The sequence below is a fragment of the Carassius auratus genome, chromosome 35 (assembly GCF_003368295.1).
Source record: "Carassius auratus strain Wakin chromosome 35, ASM336829v1, whole genome shotgun sequence".
Classification (NCBI taxonomy): domain Eukaryota; kingdom Metazoa; phylum Chordata; class Actinopteri; order Cypriniformes; family Cyprinidae; genus Carassius; species Carassius auratus.
Window position 1 is genome coordinate 6,766,205 of NC_039277.1, and position 24,761 is coordinate 6,790,965.

The following is a 24,761-nucleotide window of genomic DNA, read 5'->3' on the forward strand; positions in this document are numbered from 1 at the left end:
TCAATCTGCCCACCTGGTCAGCAACCAATCACATCATTCACCTGTTTATGGGAATGGATGTAATCTAAATGTAATTAATAAAGATAAGACTTTTGAGGAAAGTCTGTTTGCTCAGTAGCCCAATGTCTGGTTTGGGGTTGGGTTTAGTTTCAGATCAACCAATCCAGTTTAACATGAATGACCAAAGGAGGGCACAGTGCCACAAAGATGTGAACATCCCCTTCATCTAGGGGATTACTTGGCATGGAAGAACACCTCAATAACATACATCCAAATTTGTCTAGCAGTATATGGACCCATGGTATTTTATTGACATAATTATTTATGTGGTGAAATGCTGTGTAATAAGTGGTATAACTGCCCCTTAAATGTCCATCTAGTTTGAACTTCCCCTATTCTAGTCCTGAATATATAGTGTTCCCTGTGTTCAGTCTAGCGTCCGGGTTCCTGTGTTTAGTTGTTTCTGTTCTACAATAAATTCCATGTTGAAGCATTCTCCAGTGTCTCTTTGTTCTTCGTTACTCCCCCCGATAAGTGTGACAGTCGGGGTTATTCTATGATCACAATTGGTTGGATGTACATTACCCATTACCGCTTACCAAACAACCTCGCAGTTCACAATAGGTCTGTCTTTAAAGGTTTATAAGTTACTGTTAAAAATCTATTAATCAAATTAATCAGATTATTACTACTGGAAACCAATTGTTGTACAATTTATTTAATTTATATTAATATATATATATTAGTACAGACCAAAAGTTTGGACACATCTTCTCATTCAAAGAGTTTTCTTTATTTTCATGACTAGGAAAATTGTAGATTCAAACTGAAGGCATCAAAACTATGAATTAACACATGTGGAATTATATATGGAAATTTAGACCTGTAGCTTTTTTTTTGTTTTTTGTTTTTTGAACTAGAGTTTCTGTGTTGGGCTGGTCTGGATACTCAAGCAGACTACATCCGGAAGCAGTGTCAAATCCCCACACTACAGAATTTTAGCTCAAACAAACTGCTCATTTTAAATAGTCTTTTTTCTTTTCAAACTATATAGTATTAAACCTTGCAGGAAAAGAAACCTACTACTTTTACATTTCTCTGCAATATTAATAATATTTTGAATATGTATATGCGGTTTTAAAAAAAAAAGGGAAAAAAATCAGGTGAATAGCATTTTAAGTGACTTCTAAGTATAAAGTTGTGTGTATATAAGTAAATTATGTGTGTTGGACAGACAGGTTGAGAATTATACACACAGCAATGACAAATGTGGTTTGTGTGTGTGTGTGGTCTGTTGGTGTGGAGAGCCTGTTTAGCAGATAAACGGTAAATAAATGGAGATGATTTCTATCTTGTCCCTTACAGGCCCACCGCCAGTACTGAGGGAGGGGGTACGGGGTCATGCTGATAATACTCATTAATGGCTGTCGCCACACAAACATTTAGCATTTAACCTGAGTTAGCGACAGATGCTAATGTGTCTTGCTGCACCAGATCCTCTCAGCTCCAGTCCTGAAGGAGCCAGTGACAGAACGCTACTGTTGCTAAAGCAGCTGATCTATTTCATTGGGGTGAATGAGACCAGAAATGAGAAGAAACTTACAGTTTAATAACTTCCATCATAAAGATATTTACATCAGACCTGACTTTCAATACAGTATCATACAGCACCCGAATGTCAATACTTTAGCTACATGCTAATTATAGTAAAAAAAAATATGGCATAGTTACAACAGTTATTCTTTCAATAAAGTTTTATATAAAAATACTGTGTTGCTAGGGTATGATTATAATATCATGTACGGTACCAGGCTTTTAATAAGGTACTTCAGAACACTATGATAATACCAATAGTAATCATCTACAGTACAGTATAGTATGGTATTTTTATAATAGCATTTTTGACATTGTGAATTAACTTTTATTTTTAGTTTATTTTTCTTTTTTGCTATATATATATATATATATATATATATAATATGGTTACCATGGTCACTTTTGTTGGTTAAAAATAGATTGAAAGTACTATGCTGTCATAGTACTAAGTATTATGCTAAGTTTCTTCTCATTTTTAACATTTTGAAAGTATTCCACTTTTTTATTTTTGTTCGTTGCTCTGCAGTGTGAAAAAAAGACAGTAAACCCTTTTGACTTCAAATTCTACTTTGCACAAGATGCTTATACTGTTTGGAAATTTGAACGGATAAAATATTCATTTATAGATATAAATGTATGTCCTTGGCAGATGCTGTCTTGAGAGCATTACACAACAGGTTTGTTTGTTTATTTGTTTGTTTGTAAGACAGGAAAAGAGAGATCACAGTTTCAGCAGTCTCATCCTGTGAGGGGGAGTTACTGTCCCACAGGACATTAAGACGGAGGACTCCTGAGGGCCATTGCACTAAACGCAGCTTTGCTACAGTGCTTCCACATGTCTCATCACTTTCTCTCTCTGGGCATAAAGAAAGATGGCTGAACATTTGTCAATGAATGCCTGACATATAGAGAATGAGTGAGTGTGGAAGGGAAAACTGAGGAAGAAAAGAGACATCGTAGCTGGTAGTAGGGAAGTTAGAAAGTGTCACCACCATCAGTTTCTCTCTCTTTCTATTTCTATGAGTTTATTGTCTGTTTTGCTCTGCTGCTTTGGCTGCTGTTTTGGATTCTTCTTTTAAATTGGGACACATGATCTCTTGCTAGTCATTTTTCTTGTTTTGCTGATTTGGAATTTTTTGATCTTTTTGTTTAAGCGCAGTAAAACCTTTTTGAATTTTGTCTTTTCTCTTTCCCCCCCTTTTTGTCTTAACCCCAGGTCCACTCACAAAAAAACACGATGAGTCTTCGATGAACAGACCGAGGGACGAAGGTATTTTTCTTGCATGTTTTTCCCTTTTTGTCTTGTTTTTCACTCTTTTTATTGGGGGGGGGGGGGTACATTTGATCATACATATGCTCAAGCATATATTACAATAATCAATAATCTCCCGTCAGTGGTTATTAGGATTTCATTACATGTTTTGGGTCCTTTTTGATGAATGGCAAAGGATTAGCTAGAAATCAATATACTACAAATCCCATCAGCCCCCTGTGATTTAGTGCAATTTCATTGGCTGACATGCATCCAGCTGAGAATGCAGTAAAGTAGCTAATGCAGTAAGTCTGTAAAAGACAACAGGCTGGATTTATTGCTTTTGGGAGCAGAGAAAGTTTTTGTATTCTGAATATTCAAATAGTATTTAAAACTAAATAATAATAAAGGCACAATATGTAAGATTTTTTTTATTAAAATATCCAAAAAGCACTAGAATAGTGTTATGTATTTAGCTGACTTGTGTTCTTACATTACCCCAAATTTTTCAAAGGATGTTTGAATCCAGAGAAATAAGCCATTTTAACTAGTGACACGGACCGTGACACCGTTTGTCTTTGTGCCGCCTGGCAATGACATCATAACCCCCTCGAAACATATGGAAATACCAAAGAAGCTTTAATATGTTGTGCATTTTAATAGAGCGGTGACGACTGCACAGAGTAACATTATAACAGAACTTTGAAACGTATTTAGGATGAAACTATGATACTTGGTCTTTAAATATTTTGAAAATTACATATTGTGCCTTTAATATTATATCTTAACATTGACAAAATTATATACATAAAAAATTTCTAAATAATTGCACTGATCTTATTTGGCAGATTTTGATAATTTTGCGCTTGTTGTGTATATGTGTGTTTATAACATAATCTGTGTGTGTGTGGATGTTCTTGCAAAGGTTGATTGGTTGTAAATCACTCTATGTAACACTCTTTCATGGTTTCCACAAAATGTGTGTTTCTGTGTGGTGTTCAGGAGAAGAAATTGTGGTTGCCAGAAATTCACAGATTTACAGTGACAGCATTTGATGCCTGTATATTTTGTAGTTGATGACAGTAGACTATATATATATATATATATATATATATATATATATATATATATATATATATATATATATATATATATATATGATGAGTTCACACAAATGATGATGATGGGTTCATAAAAGAAATGGCCTTAACATGAACCACAAACATGTATAAAAGGTATGCATTTTTTAATTATCTAAACACAACATGTAAATAGGTACTAAAAGAAATGATAAGGAATATGACTCTTTTAGTAGCTCAAAGCATCACACAGGGACTTGTTCTTTACAAGTGGGTAGAACATTATACTTTCTGTAATTTACCATAAAAGTATATGTCTTGCCTTCTTCAAGTTCAACCAAAAAACATTTACTCACTGGCATGATATGCCAAACCTATATGAATTACTTCAATCAAAATAAATAAGTCGGTAAATTAATTAATACTTTGTGTTAGAAATAGACCAACATGTTATGCATTGAAAATCTGCCTAAACCCTAGTCTCAGGTAGTCAGACCTGAAGGCTAAAGGCAGCCTCCAGCTTTCAATGGCATCATAATGAATTTGTCTCCAGGCAGATCATTGAAGATCGTGACACACAAATCTCCTGGAAATCCTGTAGAATTCAACCAATCAGATGATGACTTCAAAACTCTCAAAGTGTTTACTGTTTTGATTGTCTTATGCCCCTGACACTCAGGCAACTATCTCAACCAAGGCATATCTCCTTTCTCACTTCATTACTGAAGCAACAACATTCATTTCACAAGCAAATGAGTCTTTTGACTCTTTCAAATGAATCAGTTGATTCAGTTCACAAAGCCATTCTGAATAAATTGTTCATGAATAAATTGAATAAACTGAATAAATCCACTAAATAAGAACAAGATTTGCATTCCATGGAAGAAAGAAATGTGAAACAACACAATGAATTTATAAATCCATGGACATATGGATAGGTAGTTATTTCTATCATTTATATATATATTTTTTTTATTTATTTTTTTTACATAATTTGAACAGTCGATTAATCCATGTAAATGTACAATATATATATATATATATATATATATATATATATATATATATATATATATATATATATATATATATATATATATATAAAGTTCCTTCTAAAAAAAATGTGCAGATTGTGAGAAGGTTCATTATTTTCCATAGTGTAATGATAACAATTAAACTTTCATATATTTTAGATTCATTGCACACCAACTGAAATATTTCAGGTCTTTTATTGTTTTAATACTGATGATTTTGGCATACAGCTCATGAAAACCCAAAATTCCTATCTCAAAAAATTAGAATATTATGAAAAGGTTCTCTAAACGAGCTATTAACCTTATCATCTGAATCAACTAATTAACTCTAAACACCTGCAAAAGATTCCTGAGGCTTTTAAAAACTCCCAGCCTGGTTCATTACTCAAAACCGCTGTTCCCAGAGTGCTGTATCAAGGCACCTCAGTGGGAAGTCTGTGGGAAGGAAAAAGTGTGGCAAAAAACGCTGCACAACGAGAAGAGGTGACCGGATCCTGAGGAAGATTGTGGAGAATGACCGATTCCAGACCTTAGGGGACCTGCGGTAGCAGTGGACTGAGTCTGGAGTAGAAACATCCAGAGCCACCATGCACAGGTGTGTGCAGGAAATGGGCTACAGAGAAGCAGCACTGGACTGTTGCTCAGTGGTCCAAAGTACTTTTGTCGGATGAAAGCAAATTTTGCATGTCATTCAGAAATAAATGTGCCAGAGTCTGGAGGAAGACTGGGGATAAGGAAATGCCAAAATGCCTGAAGTCCAGTGTCAAGTACCCACAGTCAGTGATGGTCTGGGGTGCCATGTCAGCTGCTGGTGTTGGTCCACTGTGTTTTATCAAGGGAAGGGTCAATGCATCTGGCTATCAGGAGATTTTGGAGCACTTCATGCTTCCATCTGCTGAAAAGCTTTATGGAGATGAAGATTTCATTTTTCAGCACGACCTGGCACCTGCTCACATTGCCAAAACCACTGGTAAATGGTTTACTGACCATGGTATTACTGTGCTCAATTGTCCTGCCAGCTCTCCTGACCTGAACCCCATAGAGAATCTGTGGGATATTGTGAAGAGAAACTTGAGAGACACAAGACCCAACACTCTGTATGAGCTTAAGGCCGCTATCGAAGCATCCTCGGCCTCCATAACACCTCAGCAGTGCCACAGGCTGATTGCCTCCATGCCACGCCACATAGAAGCAGTCATTTCTGCAAAAGGATTCCCGACCAAGTATTGAGTGCATAACGGAACATAATTATTTGAAGGTTGACTTTTTTTGTATTAAAAACACTTTTCTTTTATTGGTCGGATGAAATATGCAATTTTTTTTTAGATAGGAATTTTGGGTTTTCATGAACTGTATGCCAAAATCATCAGTATTAAAACAATAAAAGACCTGAAATATGTCAGTTGGTGTGCAATGAATGAAAATAATGAACTTTTTCAAAATATGCAAATTTTTTGAGAAGGACCTGCATATTAAGGTAATAGACAATGGAACAATTAGCAGGCGTTTATCGTTACTCCATGCTTATGCTCTTTCCATTTGAAATGACTTTCACTCTTTATAGCACATATGTCTGTGCATGTGCAGGGCTTGTGTTCACAGTTCTCAGAATCCGGGCGTCTCTAATTGCAGAGGTTTAAATAGAGACACTGCCAGCTAATCCAATTTTGCGTCTCTGAACACGGGAGAGAAGAGGAGAGGAAACACGCAGCAGTGATGGAGGAAAGGAGGAGAGCAAAAGAGAAGAGGAGAGGGGGTACGCTCAGATCACCAATTTGAGAGCACAGAGGGGGAAAGATTGCTAAAAAAAAAATCTCATGATAAAGACTAGTATATGATGAAACGAGATTCATAGAGATTTGAAAGCGAGAGAAGATGTGTGGGCGGCAGACAGAAACAAGATGGGAGGGATGGTTGTGGCTCAAAAAGGTAGCGTATTTGCTCACGACATACAAGAGCCAGTGGCTCACGGGGATCCGTCGAGTCCCATTCACGTTCACCTGTTTCTCTGCTTTACTTTCCTGTAAATAACACTGAGAAAAGCCCTGACGGAAAAGAACAAAAAGCTGGAGAGGTGTAGAAAGTCCCATAATGAGAGCAGAGAGGCAGAGAGTTGAGGAGAGGGGGAGAGAGTAAAAGGAAAAGCAGGAGATCAAGGGAAAGAGGGAGGGGGAGGTGCGGCATAGGAGAGGAAGAGAGAGAGATGCAGGCATGGAGGAGGAGAGACAGAATAGCGTTCTTGTATTTTGAGGATGTTTTGATGCGGACAGGATACTAAGGCCTCTGTTGAAAGGATCTGGGCGTTGTGCTTGCTCTCTCACTCTCTCTCTCTCGCTCTCGCTCTCTCTCTCTCTCGCTTTATTTCAAACTCTTTCCATCCCATATTGAGGCTAATGCATTGCATATGGTCTCTCTCTCTCTTCCTGTGTCTCCCCATTATTCCCTCACTTATACACATGCACACGCACACACACACACACACAAGATTATTCTCATGGATTCGTAAGCTGGGTTGTCCCAGATAAGATGTTTGTGGATTCTGTGTGCTTCTCTTCGATGCATCACACACAAAAAATATCCCAATACCGCAGCAGGGAAAAGAAAAAGTCTGCTTGGAGAAATCTGTTTTTACAATATTTGATTCTACACTTGTTCAGTATTATTGACAAACCCAAGCATAATCTACTCATGCTTATGTACTTCCAAAGTTTCTTGCTTGCTTGGAACGCAAAAGAAGATGTTTCGCCGAATGTACGAGCTGCTCCATGCAGTGAAATTGAGAAGTTGCCAAAGCTCAGGCTCTATAAAAGCAGTCCAAATGACTCATCTGCACTATTCCAAGTCTTCTGAAGTCATACGTAAACAATGAAATGTTTCTATGAAATGTAAATTATTCCTGTGATTCAAAACTGAATTTTCAGCAGGCATTACTACAGTCTTCCGTGTTATATGACCCTTTAGAATTCATTTGAATAAGCTTATTTGTTGCTCAAGAAACATTTCTGATCATTATCAATGTTAGCATTTATTTAGAGTAGGAATTTGTAGAGAAGAAATTAGTATTATAAATGTATTAACTGTCACTCCAAGATTAATAAATAAAAGTAAACTTTTCTTTTAAAACATTCTCTGAACATTTTTGAATGTTATTGCACATACAGTATAAGATTACTATACCTTAAATCCCCGCTAGCTCTCCATTTAATTGCAATGATGCCTTGGAGAAACAAGTGTGAATTGTGATTTGTCTTTCCTACGGGTATCATGGTGTTGCTTCACGATGACACAAAAAGCAGTTCCATCCTGAAAAAGAGGTCCCATCATCTGATTGGCTGTGAACAGCACACTTGATCCACCCAGTCCTATCTGATTGGCTGAATCGGAGGTGTCATTGCTTCAACGCCAACATCTACCAAGTAACTCTTACACCGTTCAGCTGCGTCGAGGGTGTGAAACAACACGTATCAAAGATAAATCTAACAGTCTAATATTAGTCTTGTGTGAAAGAGACATTCTGTTAAAACTGGGATAATTGAACTTTATTTATATATTTCCATTGGTCTCAGCACACAAAAGTGAACCCAGAAATGTGTTCATACGAGTGCCCGTACTTGTGCACGAGTGTGCAAAGCATGTTCACGCGTGATTGCACATAGGTTTTGTGTGACGTGTGTGTTTGTTTGTATGAAGAGATATCTCTGTCTACAAGAAGAGGTGTTTGTGTGCATGCAAAGATTAAGATGAAAAAGTGTGTTTGAGGGTGCAGTCGCTGTAATGCGTTTTTAACCCGAGATTCAGGTGGTGATGCAGGCAGGCGTGCAAATACGTGCGTAGAATTTGTTTCCGTGGCAACAGGCATGAGTGAGTCAGTGCTGGTGAGCTTCTATTAGACAGAGAGAGAGAGATGAGGCAGTTTCCATAGCGACTCAGCATCACAGCTGCCTGTGTGTGTGTGATTTTGTGTGTCCGTGAAAGGACCTTGGTCTGTGTAACTTTTATTTTATTCTTTTTTTGTGTGCCATTTCCTTTTCACATCTCGATCTCTTCCTGTCTCTCTCTCTCTCTCTCTCTCTCTCTTTATCTGTCTCCCCCTTGCTTTTATGATATCCCCCATCTCTCTCACCCACTCGCTTTCTTTCTCTCAGACCCCCTCCTTCTCTCTCGGGGTAAACAGATGTCGTGGAAGTTATTTATGTTTCTGCATGGTCTGGTTTTCATATGAATTATCTACAGCGCTTGCACACCACAGAAGCACTGGCTAACTGGACATCTCTGAATGCCCTCGCACTCACACACATTCATACACACACAAGCATCTCTGAGAGCATATGTATATATGCTTGAGCATGTGCAACTCAAAAACAAGGGAACATCCTTTACCATTAACCAGTACATATAGATGTGAATCTAAAACAGACAGAATATACTATACATATCTGGAGACTTGCAATGGGGGAATTCAGATGTGGTCGAAGGACAGAGAAGGTACCAAACGATTTAGTGCGAAAGGTAGGGACTCTACCATTGCAGCACCTAGAGGGGAATCCAATATGTTAGATGATGGAAGAGGGTCAAAAGACCAATCTGACCTATTGGAGCTTTTGTATTCCAAGTACACTGAGAGGAGAAAGAGAGAAACACACACACTGTATACTAACTGATACAGAGATACAGAAGCAACAGTGTTTTGGAAGAGAAACAGACAGATTGTGCCAGCAGTGTGCAGAAATGATGAGCAAATGCAAGGCAGGCGAAATGACAAATGATCCCAGAGTGCGAGGAGACGATTGAGCATGTGGTCAGGAATCGTGTGCTAACATGCTATTCTACTTCTGCGGTATGACCTACTAAATTTGCCATTATATGCCATATGCAACAGCACTTACAGAACTCACAAAGTAGAGTATCCCATAATGCAGTGCGCTCAACCTGACCTTCTATTTTAAGAGTGACTAGTGAACTGGAAGCAATATCAACCACTGTTTTTTAGCTTCTCTTCCTTGAGTCATTATTTGATCTGACCATCAAATGGTAACACACTATTAATACTTTTCCACAATCTTTTTTTTTTTTTAGAAAAATAGTAGGCAGTATACAGTGTGAACACTGTGTAGAATATAATAAACAGTAAGCTGTTGTTCTAATCCTAACATATCTTCTAACTAAAAAACTGGGGCATCAGCACTCTAAACAAGGATCAAATGTGTTCATATACCTTATTATTTTACAAATTACAGCAAATAGACAATTCCTGCATTAATCTATATCTCTACTGTACATTTGTGATGTTAAATACAATACCATTAAATTATGGGTTGGTAAGATTAGAAAAAAAATTAGAAAGAAATGAATACTTAATATATTAATACGAATATAAGAAAATATGTTTCTAATAATTTATTTAAATCTCAAATAAATTCTGTTACTGTGAACTTTGTATTCATTAATAGATTTTCACAAAGATATTACGCAGCACAACCGGTTTCAACAAAATATGAAATAATAATAGGCAATAATAATATAATAGGATTATAATCAGAAATGTTTCTTGAGAACCGAATCAGCTTGTTAGAATGAGAGTAATGGCTGATTACATATTAAATTACATATTAAAAAGTATAAAACAATAAAATCATTATTTAAAATTATAATATTATTCCACAATTCTACTGTTTTTGCTGTAATTTTGATTAAGTATATGCTGCCTTGGTGCGCATTACAGACTTTTAAAAACATGCCAAAATCTTACTGAGCCCAAACCTTTGAACTGCAGTATATATGAACTATATATTTCTTAATTTTTAATTTAACATGCATGGTTTAAAAATAACAATCTTTTTTTATGTAATCAAGAGCTCTTAAAGGGATACTCCACCCTGAACATTTTGTCATTAATCACCTTACCCCCAAGTCGTTCCAAACCTGTAAAAGCTTTATTCGTCTTCAGAACACAATTTAAGATATTTTGGATGAAAAGCAGGAGGGTCGTGACTGTCCCATAGACTGCCAAGTAAACTGCTTAAAGGGGGGTGGTGAAATGCTATTTCATGCATACTGAGTTTTTTACACTGTTAAAGAGTTGGATTCCCATGCTAAACATGGACAAAGTTTCAAAAATTAAGTTGTACGTTTGAAGGAGTATTTCTGTTCCAAAAATACTCCTTCCGGTTTGTCACAAGTTTCGGAAAGTTTTTTTCGAGTATGGCTCTGTTTGACGTTAGATGGAGGGGAATTTCCTTTTATGGGTCCTAAGGGCACTTCTCCCGGAAGAGCGTGCGCTCCAGTATAGCAGAGCAATGAGAGGCTGAGCACAGACAATCACTGATCAGAGGGAGAGCGTCGCGAAATGTCACAAAAGGAGTGTGTTTTTGGTTGCCAGGGCAAGACAACCCTGCACAGATTACCAAAGAAAAAACAGCATTAAGGGACCAGTGGATGGAGTTTATTTTTACAGAGCATCAACGGAGTTGTGCAAGTGTTCCCTGCATTTCGAAAATGCTTGTTTTACAAACAAGGCCCAGTTTGACAACGGATTTGCGTATCGTTTATTTCTTAAGGATGATGCAATCCCAACGAAAAAGGGTCACGGTCGTGTGTTGGAACCGCAGGCGGTGAGTAAAACTGCTTAAAATATCTCTGCCTCCTTGTTAGTGCGTCCGCCTCCCATCGGAGACCCGGGTTCGAGCCCCGCTCGGAGCGAGTCGTTGCTGCTGCTGCTCTCGTTCAGTTTCAGCCTCGGGATCTGATTCTGGATCATAAATAAACGGCTGAATCTGACTGTTAGCCATGGTTTGTTTTGGATGATGTTTTTTTTCTCAAGGTATTGTCAGCTTCCAAACACTCTCAACGCAAAAGCCTACTGGCGCTCGTGATTCTTTAGCTCCGCCCACACGCCACGCCTCCAGTCGGTCGTGTTTTCCGGGAAAAATCGGTACAGACTATCTTTCTCTTATGAATATAATAAAACTAAAGAGTTTTTGGAGTTATGAAGGATGCAGTACTACTCAAGATTAACAGGATATTGAATGAAAACGAGCATTTCACCCTTGTCAGCTGCGCCACAAAGGTGTGTGTTTCCACATGTATTCATGTTTTTGTATTGAAAGAAAACAGTGCATCCTTGTGGCATGGCTGACACAGAAAGGTTTAGGCAGTTTGAGTGATGTGGAGAGACAAAGAAGAGACTGTTGACAAAGGAATTGTTGAATAAAGTCATTAGTCGTTATTTTTGTTTTTTCTAAGCTTACAAACAGTATTCTCGTTGCTTCATAATGTTATGGTTGAACCACTGATGGCACAGTCATAAGCCTCCTGGTTTTCATCCAAAATATCTTAAATTGTGTTCTGAAGATCAACAAAGCTTTCACAGGTTTGGAACGACATGGGGGTAAGTAATTAATCAAAAGATTTACATTTTTGGGTGGAGTATCCCTTTAAGTGCATAATATCAGGCTTTCACAGTTTACTCACTAAGCAGGTCTTTACTGTTTATTTTACTGTTTTTATATAACATATGTTAACATTGAGCTTAATCATTTTTATGCACGTTTATGTTTTACACAGATATAAGAGATCGTCGGAAGAAGCCTGTGATGTTGTTTATCCATGGTGGTTCATACATGGAGGGAACGGGAAACATGTTTGATGCAAGTGTTCTTGCTGCCTATGGAAACGTGATTGTCGTCACTATGAACTACAGGTTGGGCGTTCTGGGTGAGTATAACATTATAGCAAGTCTTTTAATGCCCCATTTGTGTGTATAATTGTCTCCACGTACCATAAGAGCTAAACATTGTTGTCTTATGATAGTTTAAATTGTATTTATGACATTTAACACCAAGACTTCAGTCATCGATTACTCACCCCATGTTCTGAACTTATATGTGGTCTTCCTTTGGCACATGAAAGAAGATAGTTTTCAGTATGGTCTGGTTGTCTTTTTTGAATGACAAAATGGACTGTCAAGCTCCGAAATAAAATAAAAAGCATCATAAAAGTGTCAAAGTTTGCTGAAAATCCCCCCCCCTCCCTCCACCATAATGAACGTCAAATCTCACTCATACTTTTAAACATGGCACGTCAATTAATGTTGCACCATATTTGGCATAAGTGAAGTCGAATGTCATTGATTCTCATGCCAAAGCTGCTGCAACATGTCTTGACATGCCATTTTTGAATGTAAGTGCAAATTAGATTTTGAGTGATATTGTGTGAAAAATTCCATAAAATTTCAGGTGTGAATGTTTGTGCAGTATTTACAGTATTTAACACAGGGCTTGAATTTTGGTGCGGAATTGCAGGGATTGCTCATAATTCTAGTGATTTTCTTAATATGATAAATAATAACCAAATATGATTGTATATGTATATATACCTTCATATTTGAATATTAAGTTGATTTAAAGAACAATACAGTAAATCAAAATTGGTGTATTGAGTTTTAGAAGGAGCATTATTCTCATTTAGTTCCTGAATTATTAAACTGGTTTTTCATCTATAAAGCTGATTTATTGTTTAGAGAACATAAAGGAAAAGGTTGTGATGAAAAGAAAGGGAGGAAGTTGTAGTGGTTGTACAACTGTATAGAGCTAAAAATCTATTTTGTGAATTATATGAAGCCATCAGAGAGATTTTAGAAGAATATTGATTTTATTCTCTCCATTTATTTTTTATTTTTATTCTTTATTAGCATCTAGATATGGTGCTCTACTCTACGTCAACTTTAACACATTAAATGGCCTCATCCGGAATAGAAGAATTACAGTAATTTAATCAGGAAGAAGAAACAGCAGAAACTCTAGAAGTGGAGTACTGCTCTTTGTCAATTTAAAGATACTGAAAGGTGATTTTAGGATATAAGAATTACAATAACCCAATCGGGGAGAAGTGAAAAACTATATTGCACTTTAAGTGGCACTAAACTGTAAAAAAAGACCCAATTATGACTGAATTCCCTAGCTGGTAGTAACAACATTAAAGTACACTTAAGTTTCGAGTTTGGTTTAGGTGTCATATCAAAGATTCATAAGGAATGTTTCATGCATAGTGTGAAAGAACTGTATTTGGGTTGTTTCTGCACTGAGAAGGGTTTGCCTGCCTTTTTCCATGAATGCATAATGAATGCAAAAGGCCAGGCTAAGTTTACCTTCAAGAATTACAGATTGAATATAAATCTAAACAGACTAAGAATGTAAATGAAACAGAGTGAAGTAGTTTTGGCCTGTGTGTGTTCTCAAGTGTTTATTTCATACACTGATCAAACGCATCTTGTATTAGCTATTCTCATTCAGCCTGTGTACGAATAGAGAAGATTCAGTGTAGAATAGTGTCTAGAATATTCTGAGATGTAAGAGAAAAAAGCATTGTGATGAAGTGTTTATGTATTAACTTGAGTTAAAAATATTATTTTATCAGAAGTCCCATTATTTCAGCCATATAATATAATATAATATTTATGGCAAATAACTGCAATAAGGTAAATTTAAATAACTGAAATAAAACTGTTTCAGATCAGTGCATTGATTCACACAGTTTAAGCTTATATAAAGCGAATCAAAATTACTAATGCTGATTTTCTTGTCATGACACAAGGAATGGTCCTCTAACTAAATGGTCATTAGGCAATAGTGAACCAATAAAAATGCATTTAATCATTGTAATATACACTGTTACTTAATCTATAGCCCTTAAAAATGTAATCCAGAATTTTAGTCTGTGTAAAAACATTTAGTATAGAAGTTTGTCAAAAAAAAAAAAATTATAATAAAATGAAAAATAAGTGTCAATAAAAAAGGTTGACATTGTGCCACAGAGTACACACTGCACATTTTGGCAAGTGGTCAGCAGATATCCATGCATACAAAAAAAAAAAATGTGCATACACTGAGTATGTGGTATAGTCAATATTGTACAAAAACACAAATACATCTGCACTGCCCTGAAAGGTTGCACAAAAGATGATTTTTAGCAGGTATTTGGATGAATAAGAGTAACCTTTCAGTGTATTATCTGTCTCTCTCCCTTTCTCTCTATTCTGCTTTAAACAGGTTTTTCTATAGCAGGGAAGAGGATTATGTGTTTGTGTCTTGCCATTCCAGCCCCATTGGATGATTGGACTGGATGAAGCATTTTCAAAAATAAATAAATTGCACAAAGGAAGCAAAAAAAGAAGATACAGAGCAGTGTCTCACATCATAAGAGCAGGTTTAGCACAAAATTGGACCCTATCCATCTCCCATGTGCACAGAGACCAGCCAGAACTGTATGAGCTATATGCACCTTTACACAGCAAAAGAGAGATAAAATTAAAGAGAGCCAGAGAAAGGGGGAGAGGTGGAGAGAGAGACAGAACAAGTGAAAGAATAGAGACAGAGGGGAGATGTGAACATGCTAAAAATAACCGTCAGAAGCGCCTTTTTCAATCTGCAGTGAAGCAAAGAATTCATTCAAACCAATGCTAATGCTGCTCACACACACATAAACACAGTGTTGGTTTCAGTATCCTGTGTGTTTCTGAAGCTTCATACACATGTGCGTTTATCTGAAATTCCTTACACACGCTCTGAGGAGGGGATGGCAGAAGGCCACAGTGAGCTGTGAGTGCTCGTGCACATGTGCGCTGTGTACTGCGGCAGGCTATCTGCATTAGCATTAGCGCTCCACCAACGTGGAAGTTCTCTCCAGATCTGAGGCGGCCTTACCTTCCATCTCTGCCCAGCTGCCCCTCAGAGCTGCTGATTTGTGTACCACAGCCATCTGCTCAGACTAATTAACTAATTAACTAATTAATGAACTCTGGGGAAGAGAGAATGTGCTGTCAATGGGCCTTGTGGGTTAGTGCTATTTTCTTATACGGGCCTAAGCTTTTCCTGCATTTTGCTGTTCGCATTACCCCCTCACCTCGCTTGCTTTCTCTTTCTCTGCATCTACCAGCCCTTCATCAAATCTGTCCTATTTGAAGAAACAGATTACCCTAATTAGGTTCCTAATTCCACACAAGTATTTATTTCAGCAGTTTTTACACTTTCACCACCAGCTAGAGCAGAATCCCTCAATTATGATTCACGCTCTGCAGCGCACCTCTTGAGGATGTTTGATTTGAGATATTTGTGTTTTTGAAACACAAATGCATTTCAGTTTTCGATGTGGACGCTAATCGCGTAATTATAAATTCAAAGAGAAACCATGTATGTTTGTGGTGTTGGTATCTGAGAAGTGGAGAAGGTGATTTTGCACATGTAACTGACAAATCTGAATAAAGTGGACACATTCTCATGTTTTTATACCCTCTGCAGACAATCAATGTCAAGATTTAGCATGATTAACTTGACCTGTTTATTTCTATTTCAGAGTAAACGATTATAGAGACAAAAGAAGTGGTTCGTCGATTGGCAGGAGTTGATACATGGTCTCATGACAATTTCTAACAATTTTAAATTTTACATTATATGAATTTATACTATTCTATCTACTCTACTCGGTTAGACTTACTGATAAAGTAAGCTCAAAGCTCCACCATTAAGTGAAATTTGTACAAAGAAAACGTATTGTTGGAAAAAAAAGTAAGCTTGAAGTTCCACTTTTTTCAATTTTTATCACAGGATAAAGCAAGGAAAGATTTTTTTTTTTTTTTTTAGCTTCTATGCTGTAATAAATTATAGCATATGTCAATAAGCACTGCATTATTCATATACTTTATTTTTTTTATTATCTGGGGAAGTCAGACACATATGAACCATATACTGACACAATCATGTGTATTGTCTTCACATTTCATCAGGAAAAAACATTTGCAGCGATATCTGGACACTTTTGCCCATATTAGGGATTTCCTGGCATAAGTTATAACTTCTATGCGTCACCCTCCTGCTTCAAGTATAAATGAAACAAACACTGAAGCACAGTGTTTAGCTCTCCATAATGTTTACATTGCATTGTTTTGGTCAAGTGAGGTTGGGAGCTAATGGTCAAGAGATGAAGTTGTAATCCGATGGCTAATATTATCAAAAGCCAAAGCTCATTAGTTTTAGCTAATCACTAAATTCTGTTTGAGGTACAAATGTCCTCTCGTCGCCTAATTTTGTTTTCAGCAGTACGTTCTCTGGTTAAACCGGCGGTTAGTTGTCTGTAGCCTGTTGTAAGGTGCAACCGTGCACAACACAGAATATTGTTTTTATGTTTGTGGGATATTGATGTAGGCTAACAGCGGAGCCCTGTGAAGCACAGCTGATTAACTATTTTACCATACTTCACCAAACATTATGCTTGTTTTAGATACAAATAGTGTAGTGACAGAAACACGCATTCTTGTGAGGAATGGAAAGGACAAATGGGGCTCTGAGGTTTAGATGTTTTGTGCACACAGAAGCATTTGTGGAGGAATGACACTGACTACTGCTTGAGAAGAGAAAAAATTATTGATAAAATTATCTATCTAACTATCTTTTCCCCTGCACCGCCCTCTCACCTCCTCTTCTACTTTGGTATGCTACTCTCTCTCTCTCTCTCTCTCTCCGATCTGTCTTTCACTGGAATGATGCATATTCACGAGTCCATCTCCAAACTGCGGCTCTCAGCACCAAAGTCTGCAGGAGATTCAGCTCAGCGCTCAGCTTGCAGTGAAACTTAGCAAGAGAATCAGAGCAGTGCACAGGGTTAAAACATTTGACTGATAATTTTGCTAAATTGTAATATGATATACCGTTACACATATGGACGCAACCGACTGTTTAGGATAATCACTGCATTTTTGCAACGTTCAACATTGTGTCTGCACACTTCTAAAATGCATCCCTCTGAAAGAAGAAGTGGCTGGTTACCAGGCAACAGCAAACAGCTCAACAGAAGGAGGTTAATACGAAGACAGTCAAACCCACGGACCCTCAGCAGCCAATTCCTGAACACTGTTTTCAGATTGATTGGCCATTTATCCAATGGCTGTGCTAGTCATCCCACAGACCACACTAGGGGTTCCTATTACAATTTTGGTTATCTTAGTTATAATCTTGCTTGCTTGCAACAAAAACATCAGAAATGTTACAAATCTTTTAAATAAGTTAGATTAGAAATGGAAGGTTAAGTTTAGTAGGTTGCATTGTAGGATACAGTACCAAGTTAAGTAGGTCAGCTGGGTATCCCGTGCCTAAGGAAATTGGCATGCTGCACACAGTATGAATACTCAAACAAGGATTTAGCACCTTACAATTCATACTCACCTAATATGAGACTATTATAAAAAGACCTCACGTCCACACTTCCCCCATTAATTTGCACTATAGTTGTATTTGTAATGCACTCGGTGACTTCACTCATCTTTAGGGACTCGCCTGTGGTGGCCTGATCCAGCAGTTTGATGAATACGTAATCTGTCTTTTTTTCTACGGGTTGCCCTTGACTCGTGAGGGTGGTGCTTATGATGTGAGTTAGCACACAATCAGTTACCTGCCCTATTAATGTCATTTAGACAATACTGCTATGTTCACACCACAAATGTTGAAATTTATTTATTTATTTTTTTTCCCAGATTTAGTTTTTCTTGGTGAGCATGACCAGCAAAAATCACCTGTATTGATTTTTGTTTTGTTATGTGTTTTAATGTGGCAATAAAACAGAAATGTATTTGATGTTTTACAGTGTAACTTAAGTATAAACAGTCAGGGTGGAATTCATGCAATTCTTATGGCAGTCTAACAGTCTAACTCATCATAATTGTGCACTTGATTTGGTGTGAACGCTGCACTACTGTTCAGTAGTTTGGGGTTGGTAATACGTAATATTGCACAACCGTTTTGAGGTATTTTTGAGGTGTATTTCTGAAGTATCATGTGAGACTGAAGACTTTAGTAATGTCTGCTAAAAAAGGAAAAAAATGACATTTCAACTTATAGTAAAGTAGAAAGTAATTAATAAAATTTTGAGGCTGGGCAAGTTACGCAGTTACGCAGAAAATAATGCAACATGCTCGTAATCACAACTTCATGAATGGGAAATAGGAATTTTCTGTTAGCACAGTGGAGTGCACCATTTTGTTAGCGGTTATTTTTCTTTGAGTCGTATGGTATGCAGTAACCCATGTCCCTCTCACAATATATTGCTGTACACATCTATCACTTTTGCTGCTCAGAAATATTCATGCAGTCATGCAGCACATATCAGAAGACCTGCACTCCGGCACGGTTAGCGCTCTCACTCACTGATCTATATATAACTGAACCGCACTCTTGCCCACCTCTTCCGACCGAGCCAGGGACTGCTAAACGGGAAGATCACACTAGTTAAACGAACCAGGCTTTGGGGGTTAAAATTGCATAGTGTGAGCACACCCTAATTATTCTCCCGCATCCTCCAAACACACAATTCTCTTACCGCACATCAAGTGTTGTCCCGCGCCACACTCTGCAGCGATGGGTCCTGTGATCGTGCAGGTCTCTAATAGGTGCATGTTATAATGTTATGATCGAGACTCTGGACTCTGAGAATAACTTGTTTTTCTATAACAAACTATAAAAAATAAAAAATAAAATTCAATATTTTCTTTAATGTCCTGGCAGTGGAAAATAGCTTGTTTTAATATTTAATTTAATTACATTAATGTTATAAGTTAAGATTTCATATAAATATTTTAACTGCTACTATGTAAAAGGAATGCTGAATGTAAAGCACAATATTTGTTTAAATTGTTTGCAAACCAAATCAGACCATGGACCACAAAACCAGTCGAAATTGAGATTTATACATAAGCTTTCTATTGATGTATGGTTTATTAGGATCAGGCAATATTTGGCCGAGATACAACTATTTGGAAATCTGGAATCTGAGGGTGCAAAAACATTCTTAATACTGAGAAAATCGCCTTTAAAGTTGTCCAAATGAATTCTTAGCAATGCATATTACAAATCAAAAATTAAGTTTTGATATATACAGTATACAGTAGGAAATTTACAAAATAGCTTAATGGAACATGATCTTAATGTCCTAATGATTTTTGGCATTAAAGAAAAATTTATAATTTTGACCCATACAATGTATTTTTGGCTATTGCTAAAAAAATACCTGTGCTACTTATGTTTTGTGGTCCAAGGTTACAAATGTTATTGCACTTTTGTTCATATAGCAGAACAATACACTACTTTTGAATGCATTATTAGTTTTGTGTGTAACACTGAGATTAATTGCGATTAATCGCAGACCATCATGTGATTAACCACGATTTAAAAAATTCGAACCGTCGCCCAGCACTAATTAAATTATAATACTATTTTTTTTTTATAAAAAAAAAATTACATATAAAAAAAATATTTAAGCTTTGGTGAACACAGTGACTTCTTTCAAAAAACATTAAGCCTGTGATTCATTAATTGTTTAAATCAGAAAATGTAAATAAAAAATCTTAATCTGTGTTATTTTGTATTATTTGTGTACTATTATAGTATTTATTAATATTTTGAATATTTTCTTTTTTTATTTCTATTACAAAATTGTTTTATTATTATTTTAATCACTTTAGTACTGTTTTCACAAGTGTGTATTTTCAAAACTCTTTAACAATCAGTTCATTCAAGAGCAAACAATGCAATATGTATGTTTCAAATCACCTTTGTTGCTGAAATAATTACAGTGATACATGCAATAATTTAACACTTACATTACCAAACTTGCATAACTCAAAGCATTTATCCATGTTGTTATCAAAATGTGCGATGAAGGTCTGACACGGCCAAAAGGTTTTAAGCGAGAACAGAGTTTAACTGTCAATGCAGTAAATGTCCTCACTGTGCCATATGACTAAAACTATACTTCAGCTGAACTTTTCAGATGAAAGGTGAGTTATAGTATAGTGTGCAGTCTATACGATGGTAATGGTTCTATATAAAGTATCACATGGCATAATGTAATGAAGCTTGCTGTATTTGATGTCATCTGTCTCCCTTCTTCTGATACATCTCAGTTTCTCTCCCTTGTATCCTGCTATATGTTCACAAATTTCAAAGCACACAGTTTTACAAATGAGGATATCATCAAATGGTTGTTGTTGGTTGGTTTGGACATATGGTAAAGTAGGCACACACACACATAAGCCCCTTTCACACTGCACGTCGGACCCGCAATATTCCCGTAACATTGCCTGGTCGCCTTCTGTGTGAAAGCAACCACGTCCCGGAATTGATTACCGAATCGAACCCGGGTCGGGGACATAGTAACATTGCGGTAATCGATCCGGAACGAGCGCTGTGTGAACAAAAGCCAGATCTAATTCGGTATCGAAGTGATGACGCGCGTTATCGCGCGACTTTTTTACCGGCTGTTTTGAAGGAAGATCAACATTCGCGACGAAAACATAAGTGCAAACTGTAATGAAGCAGAGATCAGTTAGTTCCTCACTTTCCGCGCTGACACTGAGATCGTTTGCTTGCTTCAGTTTAAGTATAACGTGCCAAGCTTTGTCGACTCGTACATTACACGTCACGCGCTGATGTCACGTGTCGTTACGGGATCTTCAAGGGTTGTGTGTGAAAGCACGCACATATACCGGGTCATCGCTGGCAGTGTGAAAGTGCCAAATCTAGCGACCAGGAAACAATTACAGGAACACTTTACCCCTTTATTTGCCGGAATGGCAGTGTGAAAGGGGCTATACACACACAAACACACAAACTGGATTTCCTATCATTATGGTGATATTCCCTAGGCGTGGTGGGTTTTTTACTGTACAAACTGTATATTCTATCCCTACACCTAAAACTACCCTTACAAAAATTTACAAAAAGGATTTAAAAGTTTGTCATCTTAGGGTTTCCCTGATCCACACACACACACACACTTTCAAAACAGTGGATAACATTTAAGATAAATCACTTATAGTGTCAAAATAATTCATTACATTTGATTATCCGTAAATTGCAAGCAAGTTCTTTAAAAAATGTATTTGTAGAATCTATATCTATAAATATCTATAGATTCACCAAATGATTCACTGGTTAACCATAACGATGGGTTAGATGTAATAATGGACTGATGTATTAAACTGAATGAGAAGACATGCAAATGAAAAGTTTGATAGTAAGACCCCCCTGCCTCCACTTTCTCCTTATCTACACCCCCTCCAGAAGCCTGTGGTCAGTAAACGAATGGCAGCTCATGATCCCATCGCAGAGAGGCACAAAATCCCGTCCGAATCCATCACAATCTTCAAGAAACAACAGAAAACTCATCTCTTCCGTGAGCATCTAACTGCCTCCAATAATAATAATAATAATAAAAGAAAGAAAGAAAATCCTATGCCTTCACTCTTTCTGTTCTCTTATTTTCCTCCTGTCCTAGCTTTTTAATATTTTGTACAGTATTCCTCAACTGTAAGTCGCTTTGGATAAAAGCTTGTGCCAAATGAATAAATGTAAGAGCTTTATGAAAGACAGTTACTGTGAATGAGACATTTAGAAAGACGAAACACTTATTTTATGTAGTGAAAAGGATACTTTGTGAGTACTTATACAATTGAAAATATACTGGAATGTTTGAAAAAAGTGCACTTTGTTGATCTGTTGTGATATTAGTATTAAGAGTTTTGAAAAATTAACAATTGCTTGTCAAAATAGTACCAAAGCTAAAAAAAAAAAAAAAACTGTATAATAATAATAATACCAGCCGCAACACTGATCTTAATGGTTTACACATAAATAATGATTCCATTTCTAATCATATATTTTAATACTATGAATAAAATGTTTTGAACATAGAGTAAAAAAATAAATAAATTACAAACCCCCAAACCTTTTATGGCAGTTTAAGTGATATTTCAAGGAAAGATGCAAAAATATAGACTATATTTATTTCAAATTGAAGCTAATCACTGCTAATGTTTTATTTGGTCATGGAAACGATTGCACGGTTAATGATAATGATGCCTTCGGTAGTGAATACACGCTACTATTTTGCACTGCATGTTAATGTATGTAGCAGATGCAGCAGTATCCTTTAAAACAAAGTCATTATCGGCCTCTGGGAGTTTTAGACGTCAAAAGCTTTTTTTAACATCTGTAACGAGCATTTTCAAAGAGCTCTATTTCTGTGTTTCCCTCCATCTATGACACACAAGTAGAGCATTTTACATGTAGAGGTGCCGAGTGTGTGATCTGTTTTCCTATTGTGTGTTGTTTTGTAATATGATGTGCCATATGTTGTCGCTTGTCATCTTCCTCACAGGCCTGACTCCAGAAAACAACATGGCAGTTTGTCTTTTTCCCTACTCATCCCTCTTAGTTTCTTTGACATGCTTCTCTTTCTCTAAAACACACACGCACACGCAGTCACACTCACTGCGTCTTTTATTGGGTCTGAGGGCACATAGCTTTTAAGTACGGGTCTATTTTTATCTCTTTTTGCCCTCTTGTGTCTTTTCCCCATTTCTTTAATATTCCAGAGGAAGCCTATCTTTCACAGTCTGAAGAGTGGGTTCTTAGACATGTGAAATATGTTTGAAATTCCCCTTTTTCTCGCCACATTTTCATGTTTTCAGAGCATCACCGGTTCAGTTAGAATAGTAAAGTAGACAGTCTTACATAAACTCTTTAGTTCTCATTTACACCGTGACTCCAGAGCCTCACACAACCCATTTTAATGAGCAATATCATGCATCATTCGTAGATCTCCATAATGGTATATGGGCCTAATGTTTTGAAGCACATATATGGATGTGGTCACTTAAGCTCTTTCTACCAAGAGAATAACAGTCCAAATGTCTAAACTAGCTAATCGGCTAGACTCGTCATAAAGATGGGCTTGACAAGATGATAATAAGCTCGTCTCACCAGCAGTGATAACAGTTAATGCATCAAACCCACCCCAGCACCCCTGAGGTTCACAGCTTTGATCGTTGCAGAAGAGATTGTGTTCCGCCAAAACTACTGTAATTGAAGACACTTATGTTTTTGAGCGATTATATGTAGATTTATGAACTAGGGATGGAATGATTTGAATCAACTTGATTCATTCGTTCACTTGTTCAGTCACTGTTCCTGTAAGCTGTGATTTTTAGCACTGAACCACTCGCGTAAAAGATTTGTTTAAAACAAAAAGTACTACTTACTGTAAAATGTGCCGTATACACGAAATAATATAAACATGCTCAGTTTTACAAATAAATGTACTTCAATCCTATGAGAAAAAAAAGTATTTTAAATACTGACATTATAATTATCTTCTGCTAAAGCTTTTATGCTTTTTTTATGCGATTTTTAATCGGTTTTGATTTGTTCATTCATTTGTTCAGTCACCGTTACTGTAGGCATCAACTCGAGTAACTGAATGATTTATTGAATGATCGGCCACTGAATGATTTACTTTTTCATGTCTAACATGCAGTATACAATGTATAATATCTTTATTATACATTATATTATAATATTTTTCAGTATGCATTGTTAAACATGATACATTTTACAATCAATTTACCCATCTTATTAAAAAAAGAAGTGTTTTAAATATTGACATTCAAATAATATGCTCTGCTAAAGATTTCATACTGTAATTGAAGACATATTTTATGTTTTGAGCAATTTTAAAAGAATTTATGACTAAGCGATTAAATGAATCTTTAGAATCGGTTCTGTTTTGTTCATTCATTTCTTCAGTCACCCTTCCTGTCCATGAGTGACTCAGAGTCATGTTCGTGTAGACATAAGAATTTAGTCATTGAATTATTCACTTTCACAGATTTTTTCAAAAATTCTAATGTACTATTGTTTACTGTTTAGCATTGATAAAAATGCTAACACACTAAAATCCAGTGAGAAAAAAAGTATT

General features: G+C 36.6%; 1 protein-coding gene across 2 annotated transcripts in view; it reads left to right on the forward strand.

Annotated features, from left to right (window-relative positions):
* Positions 1–24,761, forward strand: part of nlgn2b (neuroligin 2b) — a 70,588-nt gene that overhangs the window by 35,822 nt on the left and 10,005 nt on the right. For both annotated transcript variants that reach the window (XM_026219567.1, XM_026219566.1), the window contains exons 4-5: positions 2,813–2,866; positions 12,525–12,674. In XM_026219567.1, the coding sequence (XP_026075352.1) occupies positions 2,813–2,866; positions 12,525–12,674 (204 nt within the window). The remainder of the gene's footprint in view (positions 1–2,812; positions 2,867–12,524; positions 12,675–24,761) is intronic.